Here is a 20,093-nt window from a genome sequence, read left to right as displayed (position 1 = left end):
ATTGATACTTCATCCTTATACCTCTCCACATCCCCCAAGCCTTTTTATTACAGGAAGCCTCGGAATTAACCCTCCCCATCGTAAACACATGGACGCCAGGCTGAGCCTCCTTCTACAGTGAGCCCCACACCTAGTTCTGGGAGGACTCTGAGAAACGAGGATCCTCTAGACAAATTGGGGCAATTTCCCTCCAGCTTTCTCAATTGAGGTCTACTATTCCACTTCAGATAATGTGGCCAAAAATAGGTAATTCCATTTCCACGTGGATAATCTCTCCTGTTACTTACACCAACCATGGCTTCTGGGTGGTGGAGCAACACACACTATAGAATGAAAGAGAAACAAGGGGCTTCTTCAGGGACCCAGCCTCAGAGTGGAGATGTGGTTTCCTTCCTAGGAGGAGGACATAGTAGGGTGTGCATTGCAAGGGGGAGAAAGATAAACTCAGCCACGGGGGGTAGGACGATCCCCACTCGGCCTGGTAGGACCCACTCACTGAAATAGGTTCTTGTTACTTCCCAACTCCTTTGCAAGGAAACAAGTCAAGGTGTTTGTTGAAGTAAACACAAAATATCAAATGAGGCAAAATCACGGCTTCAGAATCCCTTTGACCATGAATACTGTGTGACACACTTTGTTTTAACAGAATTTGATTGCTCTGTAGGTGTCAAAATTTTTCCCCACAAAATAATAATAAAAAATAAGTGAGACTGCTCAATTTTAAAAATGTCGGCCGGGCGCGGTGGCTCAAGCCTGTAATCCCAGCACTTTGGGAGGCCGAGACGGGCGGATCACGAGGTCAGGAGATCGAGACCATCCTGGCTGACACGGTGAAACCCCGTCTCTACTAAAAAATACAAAAAAACTAGCCGGGCGAGGTGGCGGGCGCCTGTAGTCCCAGCTACTCGGGAGGCTGAGGCAGGAGAATGGCATGAACCCGGGAGGCGGAGCTTGCAGTGAGCCAAGATCACGCCACTGCACTCCAGCCTGGGCAGCAGAGCGAGACTCTGTCTCAAAAAAAAAAAAAAATAAAATAAAAAAAAAAATAAAAATGTCACTTTCCCCCCAAGAAACATGTTTCTTATAGTAAGAGTCTCCAAGAACCATTGCTGTCTAGAATAGTTTCCCAGTGGTTCCTGAGGAGACACCTGCTGTGAGGGATGAAATGTTCAAATGAGTGACACCAAGACCAAGGGCTCTAGGAGTTCCGAGACAGCCGCCCATAGACTCCATGGGAGAAGGCAGGGCTCGGGGCCCTGGGCTGGACCAGAAGAGGGAGGAGTACAGTAGGGCTGAGAGAAGTCACAAGAATGTCCAGGCCGTGTGTGGATAGGAGGAGGAGGATGGATTCCAGGGTTTAAAGTTCAGAAAAGTCAGTATACCATCATCCAGCCACAGCCATCTGCACAGTGATTTCTGTGCTCCGTCTAAGTGAGAGTGAATCCTAGCCATGGCTGGTCACTGCCAGGGCAAGAACTGAGGCCTTCCCATTCCTTGTCATCCCAGAGCTCAGCCCTGGGCAGCCCAACTTAGTCCTCCCAGAGGTTCTGATAAGCACATCACTGGGCTGGGATCTAGCTCAGGCGTTGAAAGGTTTCATCCTCACCATGTCTAGCCTGCTGGGTCCCACACTAATCCAGGTGCCTTCTCGGGCTCTGATCCAGGATCAGAGGAGATGAGAGTGGGCTCCTGAAGACAGTAAGGTGTCCCCATCCCCTCTGTCCCTGCTGCTCTGATCCTGTGTGGACAGGGTTTGCTGGTTCGTGCTTTTCATCTCTGTATACAAGTGCAGCTCCTGCTGGGAACCCTCGACCTGGATGCTGTGCTCCCTGCTGCAGCATCCCCAGGCCTCACAGAGTGCCTGGCCCCTCTACCTGTGCCCAGGAAGCTCCCATAAATGGGTGACTGGATCAGAGCAGTCACCTACTCTGCAAGAAAACACCAGGGTAGAAGAATCATGTCTTCTTCATCTTTATATCTCTGAAGCTGCGCTCTTCTGTGTGGTGGCCGCTACCCGGAGGTGTTGCTTATAACTAACTTAATTAATTCATTCAGTTAATTACAGTGCAATGAAACACTCCATTCAACAGCCACATTTCACGTGTCCCTAGGAGTTATTTGCCACTGACCATAGCACTCAACAGCACAGAGAGCATTTCCCTCCATACAGAACACTTGGGTAGCTGCTCTGAGCCCAGCCCAGGTCTGTTGAATGAGCTCATCTACCTCACAATGTTTCCATCACAGTTGGAATTCCAGGTAGATAAGTCTGTAGCTGAGAGCTGTAACGCTGCAGTGAAAATGGGGAAGTGAGAGGAGGAAAGGAAACCTTCTCACTTGACGATTTACAATTGTCAGCAACGCCTCATTGATGGCCTCGAACTCCATAGAGCCCAAGGAAGGTAAAAGAGCCCAGAGGACAGAGAAGGGTGATCTTGTGCCATCTAATGTGACCTCCGTGGAGTAGGAGGGATGGGTGAGTCACTCACTGGAATACCCTTCTTGCTGATGTTTGTGGCCCTGGACACCACGTGATGCGCGCAGCAGTGAGGATGAAGATGGGAGGTAGGGAACTCCACCCCAGGTAGGACCCAATGGGAGAGGTTTCTGGGGAGCACGAGGGTTACACCTGAGGCTATGAAGCCTCGGAAGGGAGCTGTGAAAGCAGAAATAAATGTGTAAAATCTGATTCGTTCTCTCTGTATTTTAACAACATACAGAGATGGCGCCTCTGGGCTCTGAAGTGTGCTGTGTTTGCCATCATAGTCCTCACGCTGATACTTAAAGATGGTCTTTCCCAAAGCATCAGATCTTTCCTGCCTTTGCCACAGCAAACTTCAGAGCCTTTGATTATGTTTCACGTCTTGGGAATGATACACAAAAGATTTTGGTTTGAGTTTTGGGTGTTGACCTCCAGGGGAAGTAATCTGGTGAGACAGAACTCTCTCACAGGCAGATACCTGATCTTGGATGGGAAGTCCATCTAGTGAGCGCCGGGTGCTGGGTGAGAAGTCGGCCCTCTCCCTCTGCACTTTCTTTCTTTTCTTTTCTTTTCTTTCTTTCTTTTTTTTTTTTTTTTTGAGATGGAGTCTCGCTCTGTCACCCAGGCTGGAGTGCAGTGGCGCGATCTTGGCTCACTGCAACCTCTGCCTCCTGAGTTCAAGCGATACTCCTCCCTCAGCCTCCTGAGTAGCTGGGATTACAGGCGCCTGCCACCATGCCCGGCTAATTTTTTGTATTTTCAGTAGAGACGGGGTTTCATCCTGTTAGCCAGGATGGTCTTGGATCTCCTGATCTTGTGATCTGCCCACCTCGGCCTCCCAAAGTGCTGGAATTATAGGTGTGAGCCACCGCGCCCGGGCCCTCCCTCTGCACTTTCGGGACTTGCAGCAGAACCTTCAAGTTCTGTCCTCGTAACGGGGGGATCAGTTAAAGGGCAGCCAGGTTTCTGCTGGGGTATGGGCCAGCTGTGCCCGCTGGTCTCAGGTGGAACAAGTTAAGTCAGCCCACAGTGGTGTACACGGACCCTTCGTGAGGTGGACGCCTTAAACTTCTTGACCTGTGTTATCCTCCCAGCAGCCATGCGAGCTTGCACGCCACTGTACTCTCCACTGAGTGGTCATAGAGGCTGAGACCTGAAGAGGCCGAGCTGTTTGTCTGAGCTCAGGGAAGGCAGAGCTGGAGTCTGAACTCAGATCCATGTGGATCTGCACTCTCATGTGGGAGCCACAGGCCCCAGGGTTATTTACTTGTAGTTAGAAAATGAGCAGTTTGGCCGGGCGCAGTGGCTCATGCCTGTAATTCCAACACTTTGGGAGGCTGAGGAAGGTGGATCATGAGGTCAGGAGATCAAGACCATCTTGGCTAACACAGTGAAACCCCGTCTCTACTAGAAATACAAAATAAATAAATAAATAAAAAATACCCGGGCATGGTGGCAGGCACCTGTAGTCCCAGCTACTCAGGAGGCTGGGGCAGGAGAATGGCGTGAACCCTGAAAGCGGAGCTTGCAGTGAGCCGAGATTGTACCACTGCACTCCAGCCTGGGCGACAGAGCGAGACTCCGTCTCAAAAAAAAAAGAAAAGAAAAGGAAATGAGCAGTTCAGTTCCTGAGATGCACAAGCCTCCTGTCCAGGGCTCACTGGCGGCATGGCAAGTGCTGCCACATGTGGGACAGGGCAGGAGCAGAGCCACATGGGTCCTTGGCCAGCGCTGGTGAAGGCCCAGGGTCTCAGCTTGTATTCGCGACTGTGCTGCTTGCCTCAAGTTTTGCTATGTGATTTTTTTTTTTAAAGAGCATGATCCCTTTTTTTAAAGTTTTATTTCATGTTTGAGTCTCCTTTTGCAGCACTTCAGGCCTGTAGAAAATCTGCCAGTGCAGTCCAAAAAGAGGTTTCCCTCCCTCACCTGAAAGCCAGTTGCCAGCCTCATGTCTCATCACTTTGATGATTTTCAAGTGCTTTATGACCATCAATGACATTGTCCTGTACGGCCACCGTGCAGTTATGGTGCTAGGAAACAAACACTGATGCCGACTGTCTTCAGACCTCACTCGAGTTTGGTCATTTGTCCCAGTTTTTTCTTTTAATTGAGACAGAGTCTCACTCTGTTGCCCAGGCCGGAGTGCAGTGGCACAACCTTGGCTCACTGCAACCTCCACCTCCCAGATTCAAGCGATTCTCCTGCCTCAGCCTCCTGAGTAGCTGGGACTACAGGCATGTGTCACCACACCCGGCTAATTTTTTTTGTATTTTTAGTGGAGACGGGGTTTCACTGTATTAGCCAGGATGGTCTCGATCTCCTGACCTTGTGATCTGCCCGCCTCGGCCTCCCAAAGTGCTAGGATTACAGGAGTCCATCTGTCACTAGGCTGGAGTACAGTGGCACCATCTCAGCTCACTGCAACCTCTGCCTCCAGGTTTCAAGCGAATCTCCTGCCTCAGCCTCCCGAGTAGTTGGGACTACAGGCATGCGCCACCACACCCAGCTAATTTTTGTATTTTTAGTGGAGACGGGGTTTCACCATGTTGACCAGGATGGTTTCGATCTCTTGACCTCATGATCTGCCCGCTTCGGCCTCCCAAAGTGCTGGGATTACAGGCATGAGCCACCATGCCCGGCCATTTGTCCCAGTTTTATCCCTTTCAGCAAAAAAAAAAATCCCAGCCCTGAGTCACCTGCTGCATGTGTCCTGTTTCTCTTAGTCTCTGTCAGCCTGGGACAGTCTCCTGGGCTTTGACTTTGGACACCGTGACACTTGTGAAGAGGACAGTCTGGTTATCTGTAGAGCAGCCCTCATTTTGGGTTTATCTGCTGTTCCCTCATGGCCAGGCACTGAGTGCTGCGTCTTTGGCGGGAATATCACCGAAGTGAGACTCCATTCTTCCACTTGCTTCTGATCTGGGGAAGTCGCCTTCTCACCCCTTTGTAATTATAAGTCCTTTGTTGGGGAGTTTACCGTCATCTGTTTTTTTGTTTTTGTTTTTGTTTTTGTTTTTTTGAGATGGAGTCTCACTCTGTCACCAGGCTAGAGTGCAGTGGTGTAATCTCAGCTCACTGCAGTCTCTGCTTCCCAGGTTCAAGCGATTCTCCTGCCTCAGCCTCCCAAGTAGCTGGGACTATGGGCACGAGCCACCATGCCCAGCTAATTTTTGTATTTTTAGTAGAGACAGGGTTTCCCTATGTTGGCCAGGATGGTCTCGATCTCCTAACCTCATGATCCATCCACCATTACTCCATTAAAGTCCAGCTCTGGGCCACAGGGGATGTTGGGGATGTGGTGGTTCCTCCATCAACGTTCTCCAGGGCTCAGCACACGGTGACTCCAGGCAGACGTCCTCACATCCTCATGCCTTTGAGAGCTGAGTTGCCCTCCTGAAGGCAGAGCTTTCTGGACCAGCTCTGCGGTTTCTGGTGTTTGTAAAACCACAACCACAGGACAGAGTCAGAGACCTGGATTCCAGTCCTGGCTTTGTCACTTCCTGCCTGTGGCCTTAGCCAGGGAACGTTACCCACCTAAGTCTCAGCCTCCTGCCCTGGGAAACAGAGCCGGAGGGGATCCCATGCCCAGCTCGGCAGATTGATCCACTCAGGGCCCCTCTCTGGGCCTGGTGCACATTGGATATTGAGGGGGATACTGGTTCCCCATCCCCTTCTGACAGCCCCCAGTCCCTTGCCATGTCAGGCCCCACAAGCTTCCAGGCAGCTCTGCACCTGAGCCAAATGATAATAGAAATACCAGACACCCAGGCTGGTTGGAGCAGGATTGTCCTGGATTTGTGGTCAATTCGACATGTGACACCTAGAGTAACCAGGCAAGGAAATAAATCACCGTGTGGCCCGGCACTGGCAGATGCCGGGGAGATGGAAGCATGGTGGCAGATTGCTCTTGTGCAGGGGAATGGTGGGCTCGTTTGTAAATGCAGGCTGAAGTGGGAGGCTGTGTGGGAAGGATCCCTGAAGTCAGGTCTGCCCAGCAGCCCACACTGCAGGCTCCACCACGTCCCCGACATCTCCCCAAGCTGGGATCTGGGGAGAGTGAGACGTAGTGTTGTCCGGTCCCCAGTGGGAGGTGTTAATAGGGAATGCTGTGGTAGAGTCTGACAAACCTTGTGTTCGGGTTTGATCAACAAACTTTGACATGTTCCTTTTGCAGAATCATCACTTTCTTGGAGTCTATGTCCATCCCTCCTCAGAGCATAGACCCCCCAAACGTTCGGACTAGTTCTACTGTGAACACTATAGACCTATTAACACTTCAGAGCATAGCCCTGCTGTGTGTTGAGGACAGAGCTGCTAGGATTCTGAGTGTAGACCCACGGAGGATAGGAAAGAGTTTGAAGGAGCCTTCTTCAGATAGAGTGGGATGAGTCCAGGTTTGGTCCTCGGGAGGTCAGCTCAGGACTCAGGGCTGAAGGCGGCATCAGGCATCTGTTCCTCAGCAGCAGGTCCCTCTCCATGGAGGAGGCCAGGGCCATAGTTGTGGGGCCTGCAGGTGGGTGGCGTGGGACCCGCAGGTGGGTGGGGTGGGGCTTCCCATGTGGATGCTGAGGGCCCCTGTGCTGAGGGTGGTGGTCCCATCCTCCTCCACCCTGCTGTACCTGAGGCCTGAGTGCTCAGGCTCCCCTGCCTGTTTTAGGGTTCACCATTCACCCTGGTGACAGGTGGGTGCTGGAGACCAGCCGCCTGTATGAAATCACTATTGAAGTTTTTGACAATTTCAGCAACAAGGTCTATTTATCTGACGTGAGTGCCTGCTTGTCCTGCCTGGGGGATGAGGTGGGGTCGTTGCCTGACGCAGCTGCTGAAGAGCAGCCCCCAAAGCAACAGAAGCCCCCATGCAGGCTGACTGAGGAAGGGTCCTGTTTCTAGTGGCGCTCCCGGGTCCGTGGGAGATAATGCGGAGGCGTCCCGGGGCATCTCCAGAGCCTGTGAGCCTGCACACCGGCCTCGCTGCGGAGCCCCTGTCGGGCTGGAGAGCAGAGGGTGCCACAGCGGCAGGGTTCCAGGAGAGGGGGATAAGAAGGAGGTCTCTGCCCGCCACTCTCCCGCCCCCTTTCCCCAAGCTGGGGACCTCAGAGAATCCATTCTCCTCCTGCCCTGCAGAGGGTCAGGGAGCACGTCCTGGCCTTCTGCCTGCTGAGCCCCAAATACCTGGAACCCTGCATGACAGAGGCCGAGCTCAGCACGCTTTCTGGTTCTGGAAAGGGGTGTCAGACAGGTGGGGACATGTGCAGGAGTCTTGGCCACCTCTCTGTCCCCTGTGAGAAACTCCAGTCTCATCAGTGAGTGCCTCCAGGCCCTTCCAGGTGGCGTTGGAGATTTATTTGTTTGTTTTTTGAGACGGAGTCTTGCTCTGTCCCCTAGGCTGTAGTGCAGTGGCATGATCTCGGCTCAATGCTACCTCCGCCTTCCAGGTTCACACCATTCTCCTGCCTCAGCCTCCCAAGTAGCTGGGACTACAGGTGCCCACCACCACGTCCGGCTAATTTTTTTGTATTTTTAGTAGAGATGGGGTTTCACCGTGTTAGCCAGGATGGTCTCAATCTCCTGACCTCGTGATCCGCTCGCCTTGGCTTCCCAAAGTGCTGGGATTACAGGTGTGAGCCACCGCGCCTGGCCCTGCGTTGGAGGTTTCAGAAGGAGGTGAGGTTCCGAGGTCAGGAGATCGAGACCATCCTGGCTAACACAGGTGAAACCCTGTCTCTACTAAAAATATTTAAAAAATTAGTCGGCCATGGTGGCGGGCGCCTGTAGTCCCAGCTACTTGGGAGGCTGAGGCAGGAGAATGGCAGGAACCCGGGAGATGGAGCTTGCAGTAAGCTGAGATCGTGCCACTGCGCTGCAGCCTGGGCAACAGAGCTAGACTCCGTCTCAAAAAAAAAAAAAAAAAAAAGGAGGTGAGGTTCCTCTCGGTGTCCTTACAGAAGTCATTGCTTTGCTCGTGTTATCAAACAAGGGCTGGGATGGTCACCATTTGCAGTTAGCTGTAGGGGATGTGATGTCCTTTTTTTGCATTTACTGGTTCCTTGTTGAGACCTCAGTAGGCTCCAGGCTGCCCCAGGTGCCACACGGGGAGATGAAACAGGAGTGCAGGTCATCGGGCACGCAGGGAGGGCGGCCTCAGTGGGGACAAAGGCCATAGTGGTCAGAGCTCTGTTTCAGGGCCTGGCCCACCCATCTGCTGCTAGTGAAGGCTGCTGAGCCCCAGGGGGCCCCTTGGCCTGGCCTGGCTGCTGGTTTGAGTCCTGTAGCTTCTTGCCCAAACTCTGACTTTCCAGAGTCACCCCAGAAGCACCTCTCTCCTGTCCTGCCTCACCTTCCAGAACATCCAAATTGAAACTGTGCTTCCTGCTGAGTTCTTTGAGGTGCTCTCGTCCTCCCAGAATGGGTCGTACCATCACGTCAGGGCACTAAAGAGGGGACAGACGGCCATTGACGTGGCCCTCACCTCTGTGGTGGACCAGGCAAGTTGGTGTCTCCCTTGCGTTGGCTTATGAAGCCCCCCTCTGTAGGCAGAAATGTCAGCCCAGGAGGGCCATGAGTCCCAGGGAGTTGGGTCACCAGCGTCCCTTTGCCTGTTTGGGCTACTTGCATCCTGGGTTCTTTTTTCCCTTGTCTTTAAGAAGCCCATCAGCCTTAGGGAGCAAAGCTCTGATGATTGGAAAATCGGCCTGGGTGTTCCCATTTTCCTATCCCGCACAGGAGGCCTCCTGGCCTGGAAGGGGCCACAGGCCGTAACAGGAAGAAACGCCCATGCACCGACAGTGACTCCTGCCAGAGTCAGCCTCCTCAGCTCTGGAGGTTGGGCAGGCTGCTTTAGCTCTCAGGCCTCAGTTTCCCCATCTGTAAAGTGGGGGAGACACGACATTCATCGTGCCAGGGTGCCCTGAGGATTCAGTCAGGCAGCACTTCCAGGAGTGGCTGTAGCAGAGCCATGGAAAGCCATCCCCGTGGAGAACGAGAGAGTGGCAGGGTGTCTGGAACCTTCTTCTCCACTCTCCCACAAAATCCACCTTTGTGGCCTGATCCCCAGGGAGGGATGGGGGTCTGGTGACTGGGAAAGACTGCTGACGACATGGTTGTCATGATGACGTATGGCACTCTCACCCCTTGTAGGATGGAGGGGTCCACACACTATGGGTGCCTGTGTGGAACCAGCAGGAGGTGGCAGTTCACATCCCCATCACCCTGTATCCCAGCATCTTGACGTTTCCATGGCAACCAAAGACAAGTACCCATCAGTACACAATAAAGGTACGTGAGACCCCCACTTCTGGGTGCATTCCTTTTGTATTTTCATAGGATTGTGGCTTTTTGTCCATTCTACTTTTTTTCTTTTGAGACAGAGTCTTGTTTTGTCACCCAGGCTGGAGTGCAGTGGCGCAGTCTCAGCTCACTGCAACCTCTGCCTACCGTGTTCAGGTGATTCTCCTGCCTCAGCCTCTCGAGTAGCTGGGACTACAGGTGCACACCACCATGCCCAGCTAATTTTTGTATTTTTAGCAGAGATAGGGTTTCACCATGTTGGCCAGGCTGGTCTTGAACTCCTGATCTCAAGTGATCCTCCTATCATGGCCTCCAAAAGTGCTGGCATGAGCCACCACGTCCAGCCTCATTCTGTTACTTTTAACATTACTCTCTAGTGGCCTACTTTAAATCACAGTCTTTATGATTTCTGTTGTTTCTTGAGGTTTCCATCATAGCAATGCATTTTTTGTAATCAGGAAAAGCCCAACAAAAACCAATAGTGAAAAAATAGAGAAAAGAAAATACAATAAATTCTGGAATACAGATTTGAATTTCATTAACATTTATTTTTCTAAAAGTTGTGTTTTGAAAGCTATATATATCCGTATATAGATATAGATATATGCCCTTAGAGAAAACATTCAAATTCAAGGCATAAGTATCTCCAACCCCATCACATGGGACGTGTCACTGCTTTGACCCTCCTGCTTGCACATGGCATTAGCCTGCAGGACTCGCCTCAGATGGGGTTCGAGTCCTCATGGTCAGTGCAGGGCACGGCACATCAGGCCTGCTGTCCGCTGGTGTAGTGACTGGTGTCCTGTCTGTGCACTGGCACCGGCTCCCTTGCCCGCTCAGGTGTGTCACCGTCCTGGCCCCTTGGGTTCTGGTGTTGTTTCCTCTGGTCTGGGAGCAGAGGTGTGGTCGTTGACCTCCCAGCAGATGATGAGTGGGCAGGGGTGTATGCTGGGAGCTTGTGTCTGGTCAGGGAGGCAGCGCCCTGCAGCTGGCTCTGTGGTCAGGGGTTCTTCCCACTGCAGCCTAAGCTCTGGTAGGTGCCACCAGATTCTGGGGCCTCTGTCATGGGCCTGTGTGTTTGTGTGCATCAGTCTCAAGGTCCCCAGAATATGAGGGTGGAAACGAGACAGGACAGAGAGGGCGAAGGCAGGGAGAGCCTCCAGCGAGACCCCAGCTGACGCCACGTTTTTCCCTGCAGTTGGCATCGACTTTGTGTGTGAGTGAGGAAGTGGCCACAGGTGTTTTTGAGGATGTGAGAATGGATGTGTTTGAATGTGTCTATAGGTCTGTGTGTGAATGTGTAAGAAAGTGGGTATGTGTAGAGCTGTGTGGGTATGTGAGGATGTGTTTGAGTATGAATGGCTAGGTCAGTGTGCATTGGCTCATGTGTGTATGAGCACCTATGTTTGAGGGTGTGTCCATGGTCAAGTGTGAGCTTGGGTGAGTGCATGTGAACTGGTGAGTGGGAATGGTGAGTGGGTGAATGTGAGGGTAAATGTGTCGAGTGTGTGTGAATGGGTGAACCTGTGCGAATGTGAGCGTGTGTGTACATGTGCAAGTGGCTATGTAAATCAGCATGTGTGTGTGAGGGGAGTGAGTGGGAGCATGTGAATGTGTGTGTGAACCTGTGGGTGTGAAGGGTATGTGATGGTGAGCTTATGAGTGTGAAGGGCACATGCCTGTGTGAACGTGTGTGTGAGCATGTGAATGGGTGGATGATGTGTCTGAGTAGGTGAATGTGTATGAATCTGTGAGTGTGAATGGTGTGTGAATGGGTGAGCATGTGGGTGTGAGGGGTAAACTGTGTGACCATTTTGTGAGCACGTGAATGAGAGGATGACAGGTGTGAGTGGGTGAATGTGTGAACCTGTGGGTGTGAATGGTATGTGTGAGGGTAAATGTGTAGGTATGAGTGTGAGTGTGTGCATATATGTGTGAATGGATGGGTAGATATGTGTATGAATGTGAACTGTGTGAATGGTGTGTGAGCATGTGAGTGGGAGGGTAAATTGTGTGTGAGTAGGTAAGGTGTGCGTGTAAACTGTAAGTGTAAATGGTGTGAGCGTGTGTGAGCATGTGACTGTGAGTAGGTGTACATGTGTGAAGTGTGCATGTGAATGGTGAGCATGTGTGAGGGTAAATGTGTGTGAGTAGGTGTCTGTGGGTGTGAACTGTGGGTGTGAATGGTGTGTGTCTGGAGGCCCAGAATCAGACTGTCAAGCTGGATCATTCAGACTCCACACATCTAGCCCTTTTATACAAACTGGGAGACTGAGGCTGGGCAGTGGTGGTGGGGAAGGAATCACACCCAGGGTTTGAAGGACAGCCCGGGTCACAGCTCAGCCAGGAGCTCCTAACCCCTGTCCTCCCTCCCATCCGCTGCTGCCGCAGGTGTGTCTGTGTTGGGAGCGTGCTGCGTTCACCCCGCCTTGGTGCAGCTACAAGCATGACAGCCCCCACCCTGCACTTAGCTCACAGCCCACAACTCAATGGACACACTAGATGGCAGGTGCTGTGAGCCAGGCAGGGAGGGTGCTCTGATAGGAGCACCTGAGGAGGGGTCTAGGGAGGCTGGCCAGGGCAGGAGCCAGCCACGGGGCCACCCCAGCAAGCCCCAGGTCATGAAAGCCCTCTGGGTATCTGTGGGCAGCAAAAAAGGCTGTGAGGCTGAGCACTGAGTGGGGGAGCTGCGGTCAGAGCCTTGGTAGAGGCTAGTGGCAAAGGTGTTGGGAGACTTTACCCTATGTCTGGTGAGAAGCCACTGGAGACCTTTTGGCAGAGCCAGGACCCACTACTCAGACTTCTGTGCTGGGGCTGTGCGGAGAGAACAGGAGGCCGGGGGGAAAGGGTAGAGAGGATGGGGGTTCGGTGGCTGTGGGACCAGTTCTGGGGTAAACAGGCAGGAAGCCATGGGTTGGATGAGAGAGTAGGGAAATCAGGGAGCAGTTCCTGTCTCTGGGCAGAATCACTGGCAAAAGTTTGGGAGGAGCGGGGTCTGTGTTGACCACACCTAGACTCCAGGTGAGAGCGGCAGGAGAAGCGGGATGCTGGGGTCTGCATGGGAGAGAAGCCGACCTCGGGCTAGAGAAATGAACTGCATCATCAGGGTACTGGTGGTGTTTGCAGCCCCAGGACTGAACAATCCCCGAAACAGGGAGGAGGGAGAGAGCCCAGCAGCCATAGAGCCCCTTCTGGATTCCGTCCCCAGAAACCCCACTGCTCACGAGCCAGAGCCTCCTCCAGACTGGCCAGGCCCAGGGAAGGGCGCGACTCAGGTGCTGGGTACATGGTCTTGCCCTGGTCTCTGCTAGGCCCTGGCCACTTCCAGAAGCTCCTTTTCTTTTATTTGGCCATTTTTTTTTGGTTGAGGATCTGGGACCTTCCCCACCTATGGTTTCCTTGGTGGGGTAATGCAGGAAGGGTGACCAGGAGCATGGGGGGTAAGAGACACCCTGAAGGCTGCAAGACCCCAGCCTGAGTCCTGGTCTCCTTCTGGCTAACCCCCTCCTCAGGCCTCAGTTGCCTCCACCATATCATGAGGGCAGGTGAAGATCCCACTTAGTCCCTGCCAGCTCCCCAAGTCTAGAATTAGTCTTCTGAGCCCTGGGCCACAGGCAGTCTCCCTCTTGACAAAAGCTGCCCTCCCCTCACAGGCTGAGGAGCTGGCCCCCAGGCCACGTGCCCACTGACGCTGGCGTGGGGTCTGAGCTGCATCCTTCATTTCCTGCCCCTGGGACTGGACAGCACTGCCCTGCCCGCAGGGCTCCAGTCCTGTGCTGACTGCTTCTCCCCTGCAGTCCCAGCCAGGTGCCCCAGGGCATGGTGGCCAGGAGCCTGGCCACTGTCCTCAGTCCCCCAGATGGCAGCTCCACTTTGTGAGTGACTGTACTGGCTGTGGTGCCCAGTCCTCTCTCGCATCTCCTCTCCTCAGATTTCATGAAGGAGGCTACACCTGGGTCCTGCCTTCCTCCCTGACCCTGTCCCTCGGTCTCCACTAGAGCATCCTCCCTTCCCCCAGCATGGATGACCCAGGAGTGTCCCTGGCCCAGCCTGTGGCTGCAGCCAGCTCCAGAGTGGCATGTCCAGCAAACTCCTCTCCCCATAGTGACTGCACAAGAGGCCGAGCGATGGCCCTGTCGCCCATGGCTGGGACTCCTTCAAGGGTATCACTTCTCCTCACCCTTTGACTTTTCAGAAGACCTAAGCTCAAGCCCCTTGTATTAGTCCATTCTCAGAAAGCTATAAAGAACTACATGAGACTGGGTAATTTATAAAGAAAAGAGGTTTAATTGGCTCACAGTTCTGCAGGCTGTACAGCAAGCACGGGGCATCTACTTCTTGGGAAGCCTCAAGGAGCTTTTACTCATGGTGAAAGGTGAAGTGGAGCAGGTGTCCTACATGGCAGGGGTAGGACCAAGAGAAGTTCAGGGGAGGTGCAACATGCTTTTAAACAACCAGATCTCATGATAGCTCACTATCATGAGGACAGCACCAAGGGGGATGGTACTAAACCATTAGAATCCACCCCCATGATCTGATCACCTCCTATCAAGACCCACCTCCAACACTGAGGATTAAAATGGAACCTAAAATTTGGGTGGGAACACAGATCCAAACCACATTACCCTCTCTGGCATGGCTGGGCTGCCTCCCCTCCACCTGGTTCCAGGGCCAGCTCTTTTGGGTTTCCTGCTCCCATCCCATCTCTGTACACTGCGGTCACTCCAGCTGTGGCCGCCACGTTCCTCTCTCCAGAGTCCCTTCTGCACATCCTCAGAGGGCTCCTGGTCCTGAGCACCCTAATCAGTGGGTCCAGTACACACAGCTGGCTGCTCCTCTCATGTCCTCCATGCAGCCAGCCTGGCCTGGAAACAGCTGTTCAGTCTGCGCAGGCTCAGCTGGGTGGTGCTGTCAGAAACCCGTCCCCATTCTGTGTCAGGAAATTCACATGGGCCTTCCTCAAGCAGGCGGAGGCCTCAGTCTCTCAATGTTGTTCTGTGCCCTGGAGACAGTCCACTCAGCCAGTCCTTCCTGGGAAAGGAGCCCATCCTCCTCCGCAGGGACCTAGCTGCAATCTCTCTTCTCACTTTTCTCAGGGTACCCAGTGCTCCGGAGGGCAAAGGCTGTTCCCTGGTTCCATGCCCGTGCCAGCCTCCCGGCAAAGAAACTCATCCAGGCTCACCGTTTCCTCCTAGACACAATTTCTTCCTCTGTAGGGCTTATTCCCTCGTCAGGGTGACAAAATGGGGTGTGTGTGTGTGAAAGGGGTGAGCTGGAGAAGAAGGGAGGCGCTGCCAGCCCTCACTCAGAGAAGCCTGCTTGGGTCCAAGGCCACAAATGCACCCACCACCCCCTTTTCAGGGCCTCTTGCTCTGTCCACCTGTAAATGTGCCTATCCCTCACTCTGGGAACCCCAATTCGCCAGCGTCCTGTTCCCCCTCACCCCTCCATCGCTTTTCTATGCTGGGCCTCCGGAGACTGTTTCCTGCCTGCATCCCTGCCACCCCCCAGCCCCAACCCCACTCCTGTGCCCTACACATCACCTACCCCCAAAGGGATCCCCTCTCCTACCCGAGCATCTTACGCTGGTCTCAGCTTCCCCAAGTGGAGGCTGCACTGGCTTCGACAAAAACTGTCCTGTGCCTCCTCTGTACCCCCAATACAGGAATCAGCAGAGATCGAGCCGCCAGGCTTGCACAAGCCCCCCGGGGAGGGTGGGGCCCCGGACCCGGGACCCTCTCCAGGACATGGTCTCCTTTGCTGTGTTGCCGCCATCATTTCCCTGTGCACGAGAGAGGGGGAGGGGTGCGCCCAGGAACTAAGAACTAATCTCTTCCCCATCCTCTCACAGGAACGCCTCTGGGGGTCATAACCTCACCCCCGCCCACCCTGTCCCACCCCGGAGTCCCCATTTGGCTTTGGGAGGACCGGCGGCAACTACTTGTGGATCACAAAATGAGGCCATGGGAACATCAGCGGCAACGGGGTAGGGGGAGAGGCGAGGCAGTGTCCCCAGAGAGGCCCTGCTGTCGTCCTCCATTTCCCGGGTTGTGCCTAGGCCCCCAGAGGCACAACCAGACCCCAGGGTGCAGCTGGAGAGTGCCTCCCATCCGCCATCCGCTTTGGAAGGAGCGGAAAACCCCCGAGGATGTCCTAGCGCAGTTCACGTTGCCCCAGCCGACCACGTGAGGGCGCGCCCTGTGTTAGTTTGGACAAATTAAAGCTCCTCTTGCGGGCAGGCCTGGAGCCCCCGGGGCCGGACCAGGGCTCGGGTGCCCGTGGCCTTCTCTGGGCTGCCGGCCGCCAAGCTCCTGGCCGTGGGGCCTCCCCTGGGGCCCGCGCTATTGGCCTCCAAACGAAGTGCCCCCCTCCTCTCGCGCTCCCGCAGCCTAGGGTGCACCTCTCCGTTCGCCTTTGCTGAGCCCTTCCAGGACGCAAGCCGCCTCTCCACTGCGCCAGGAGCTCAAGCCCCGTCCGAGGCGCCCCGCTGCGGGCGCCGCGGCGCTGGTGAGGCGCGATCCGAGAAGCCAGCGGCCCAAGAAGGGGCTCCAAAAAGCACAAGTTGGCGCTGGCCCCGGACCAGGCTGTTGTTGTTCTCAACGTGGTCCGCCATGAAGCTATAAAAAGCCGAGAGAAGCGCCCTCCCGCCAGAGCGCAGCGCGCACGCCCAGCGAGTTCCAGAGGAGCCAGTGGAAGCTGCGGCGGTGTCTCGCGTTCGGCGGGATTTCTCTTCGCTCGAACTCGGCCTAGGTCTGCGTCCCCAGCTCCAACCGCCGGCTCGGACTCGGTCTCTGACCCCAACTCGGTCCCCTAGCCCGGCCCCGGGCCCCCCAACCCTCGCTCCGGCCCGGCCCGGCCCCCACCCCAGCCCTGCCGCCCGGCCCCAGGCCCGGCCGCGGCCGCTCCCGCCTGGAGCCGCCGCGCGCCCCCAGCCCCCCTGCACCCCCTCGGCCCCTCGCCTTCCTCTTCCCGGCGCGGCCCCCCGGCTTCCGCGCGCCGCCCGCCACCAACCCGCTTGCTACCATGTCTGTGGAGCTCGAGGAGGCCCTGCCGGTGACGACCGCCGAGGGGATGGCCAAGAAGGTGACCAAGGCTGGCGGCTCGGCGGCGTTGTCCCCATCTAAGAAGAGAAAGAACAGCAAGAAGAAGAATCAGCCGGGCAAGTACAGCCAGCTGGTGGTGGAGACCATCCGCAGGCTGGGCGAACGCAACGGCTCGTCGCTAGCCAAGATCTACACCGAGGCCAAGAAGGTTCCGTGGTTCGATCAGCAGAACGGGCGCACCTACCTCAAGTACTCGATCAAGGCGCTGGTGCAGAACGACACGCTTCTACAGGTGAAGGGCACCGGCGCTAACGGTTCCTTCAAGCTCAACCGCAAGAAGCTGGAGGGCGGCGGGGAGCGGCGCGGAGCCCCGGCGGCCGCCACAGCCCCGGCGCCCACCGCGCACAAAGCGAAGAAGGCGGCTCCAGGCGCTGCCGGCTCCCGTCGCGCGGACAAGAAGCCCGCCAGGGGCCAGAAGCCGGAGCAACGCTCGCACAAGAAGGGCGCTGCCGCCAAGAAGGACAAAGGCGGCAAGACCAAGAAGACGGCGGCCGCCGGGGGCAAGAAGGTGAAGAAGGCGGCCAAGCCCAGCGTCCCCAAAGTGCCCAAGGGCCGCAAGTGAGCGTGCCGGCTGGTCAGAGCGGCCGGCCTGGGCTTTTCAGTGTTTTTGTTTTTCTACCCCAAGTGACGTAGATTTTGTACGGCTCGCCCTGGCCGGGGCCGCGGGGCCTGGTCTGAGCCTCAGGGAGGGGCCCCGGGTCCGCTCTGTCTTTCCCCTCCCCCAACGATGTAGCGTTTTTCGTTGTTTGCTTTAGGTTTTTGAAACAGCCCTGGCGACGCCTCCATTGGCTCTCGGCCTTGGCAACGGTCGTCGTCATGGTTACTGGCCCCTAGGCGCTGGTGGCCGAGGCCGCGCCTGCCCACCGGGCGGGGGCCGCTGGTTGGCCGGGCCCAGGCGCGCGGGGACGCGGAGGCCGTGCATCCCTTCCCGGCTCCCCACCCTCCCTGCCTTTGGGTGCGCGACAAACAATCGCTTAGGGCTCAGGGCTGCGCGGCGCTTCCCTTCATTCCATGGGCCTATTTTTGGGCACAATAAAGCGTTTAAACCTTTCAGCCTCTCTCGTTTAATCTGAGTGGAATAGAGATGGGCGCTTTCGGCAGGCAAGGTTGGAGGGCGGGCCCTTCGGGTTCGTATACCCCAGATATGTTGGCCAGTGTAAGCCTCGATGGAGCCAGGGGCCTTCAGCAAGAGGTGGGAATTGCTGGCCTGGGACGAACTTAAAGTACCTGGGGCAGGGAGACAGACAGGTTCGGTCCTTTAGGAGGGATGGGTGTGTTTGCCCGCACAGGGGGGTCCATCGGCCATTGCCGTGGTGGGTGGGGGAATTAATGGGTTTTCAGGGTTAATGGTCAGGGCCCTTGCCAGGGACCTCAACTTGGTCTCCAGAGAGGTAGGTCTTACAAAGTTAACACCAGCCTTGGCCTGTAAGCTTAGTCATTCTGATTCCAGCGAGAGTTAGAGATTGTGACCTGGACGAGGTGTGGTGGCCAGAGTGGAGTTGCCGACCACAACTCAAAGTGTGGTCTCGGAAGGGTGTTAGCTCTCCCTGAGCCTACTGGTTAAGCTGGAGCGCACACGGGACCCAAAGGATTGCTGGGAAAATTAGTAGAAGCAGAAGGATCCCCAGCCCTGGGACACTCTGGTGTCCAGCATATGGGATAGTTGTCTGTCCAGTTGGGCAATAGGCCAAAGTCTATTCTGACAGATGTCCCTAAAAATGGACAACTGCAAAACCAGGCCCCCAAGGGCAGTGGGAAATGGGGGAAGGTTCTAAAACAGTGGGTATATACTCATACCAGTGTGAGTGACCCTGGGCTGGGGTTAGGTGAGAATGCAGGAGAGCTCATTTTACCCCCTATGTTTTACCCCCTGTGTAAAAGACTGCAGAAACTACAGGTGGGGGCAGGACCTCCTGGCTGTAGACTGGAGGGGAGGGAGCATTGCTGGAGAGGAGCCCAGGACTGCTGCTACCCTTGATCTGGGCCTGGCAGACCTCTCTGGCGCCTGGGTGAGTTGCCACTCCATTCCACCTGCAAATCTTCATAACCCACTGGGGCCTCCTCCCTGCTGCTTCCTGCTTCACTGAACTGCAGAGCCAGGTGCCAAAGTCTTACCTGCCCTGTCCTGGGCCAAGCGCTGCGGACACAGCAGTAGGCAAAACCAGTCCAGGTGCCTGCCCTGCCCAAGCTCCCTGGCTAGTGTGGAGACAGTGAATGATGAGGGCAGAGGTACCATCATCAGGACACAGACGGCTGTGGCTGGGGTCTGGGGCTCCTGTGGGCACCTAGGAGGCGGGTAGGCCTAGGCTGGCAGCTCCACCCCTGCTGCCAGCTCATGTCCCGGTTGTCCAAATCTGAATCTCTGGGGCTGGGCCTGGGAATCAGCCTTCTGACCAGCTTCCCAGGTGGTTCTGGGATTCAGAGGGCTGGGAAGGGCTGCAGCAGGGGGCCATGGGCACCAAGGCCACCAAGGCCTCAGACATCTGTCCTCTGTGGACATTGCTCCTTCCTGCCTGCCTGTTAAGTGCTCCATGAACAGAGTTTCATCCCTTCCTAAACCCCCCTCCCTAACTAAGTTCTCCACCTTGCTGACCATCTGTCCTTTGAGGACATCCCATCATGTCCAAGTGCCAGCCCAGGCCTGTCCCATACTCCTTGCAGGGCCAGCCAATAGGCCACCAGCAGCAAGGGTCCAGAAGAGGCCTTGGCACACCCAGGATGCTAAAGAGATGGTGCTGCTGGCCAGCTAAATCCAGTGCCCCAAAGTGCGTTTTGAGCTGTCCTTATTCCTCATTGCCTTTCCGTATTTCTCACCAAAAGCTACCCTTTGCTGTTCACACCACCTGCCTCCACTAGTGGCCGCCTCCTCTGGTGCTGCCTCCCACCCTCTCTTCATTCCTTGGCATGGGTCCCAGCTTGCTGTCTTCTCCACCCTGAGGCTTGCACCCTGTAGGAGCACTTAAGCACCCAGTAGACCAGCCCTCAGTGAGACAAGCCATCCACTTTGCTGATAATATTGTGAGCTTCCCTTGGGGACCCAGCCCCAGGGTGGTCACATGACTGAAGACCTGGCCAATAAGTGTTCAATCAGTTGTTCACTTGGCCACAGTGATTAGGCCAGAAGTGGGTTCTTGATCCAGTGGGTTCAATGCAAGTCAATCCTGGGACTTCCCCTGGAACTGCTGAGAAACAGGTGCTCTTTCACTGGGATCACTAAATGT

At 55.3% G+C, this 20,093-nt stretch overlaps 1 protein-coding gene across 1 annotated transcript; it reads left to right on the top strand.

Moving 5' to 3' along the window:
* The first annotated feature begins 14,040 nt into the window (after positions 1-14,040).
* Positions 14,041-17,925, top strand: LOC112618824 (histone H1x). The gene is made up of 2 exons (XM_025376350.1): positions 14,041-17,443; positions 17,528-17,925. Exon 1 carries the CDS (start codon positions 16,793-16,795, stop codon positions 17,432-17,434), a length of 642 nt encoding a protein of 213 aa, XP_025232135.1. The 5' UTR covers positions 14,041-16,792; the 3' UTR covers positions 17,435-17,443; positions 17,528-17,925.
* Positions 17,926-20,093: the final 2,168 nt, after the last annotated feature.

The sequence above is a fragment of the Theropithecus gelada genome, chromosome 2 (assembly GCF_003255815.1).
Source record: "Theropithecus gelada isolate Dixy chromosome 2, Tgel_1.0, whole genome shotgun sequence".
Classification (NCBI taxonomy): domain Eukaryota; kingdom Metazoa; phylum Chordata; class Mammalia; order Primates; family Cercopithecidae; genus Theropithecus; species Theropithecus gelada.
The sequence above is the reverse complement of the archived record's forward strand: the minus strand, read 5'-3'. Positions and strand labels throughout refer to the sequence as shown.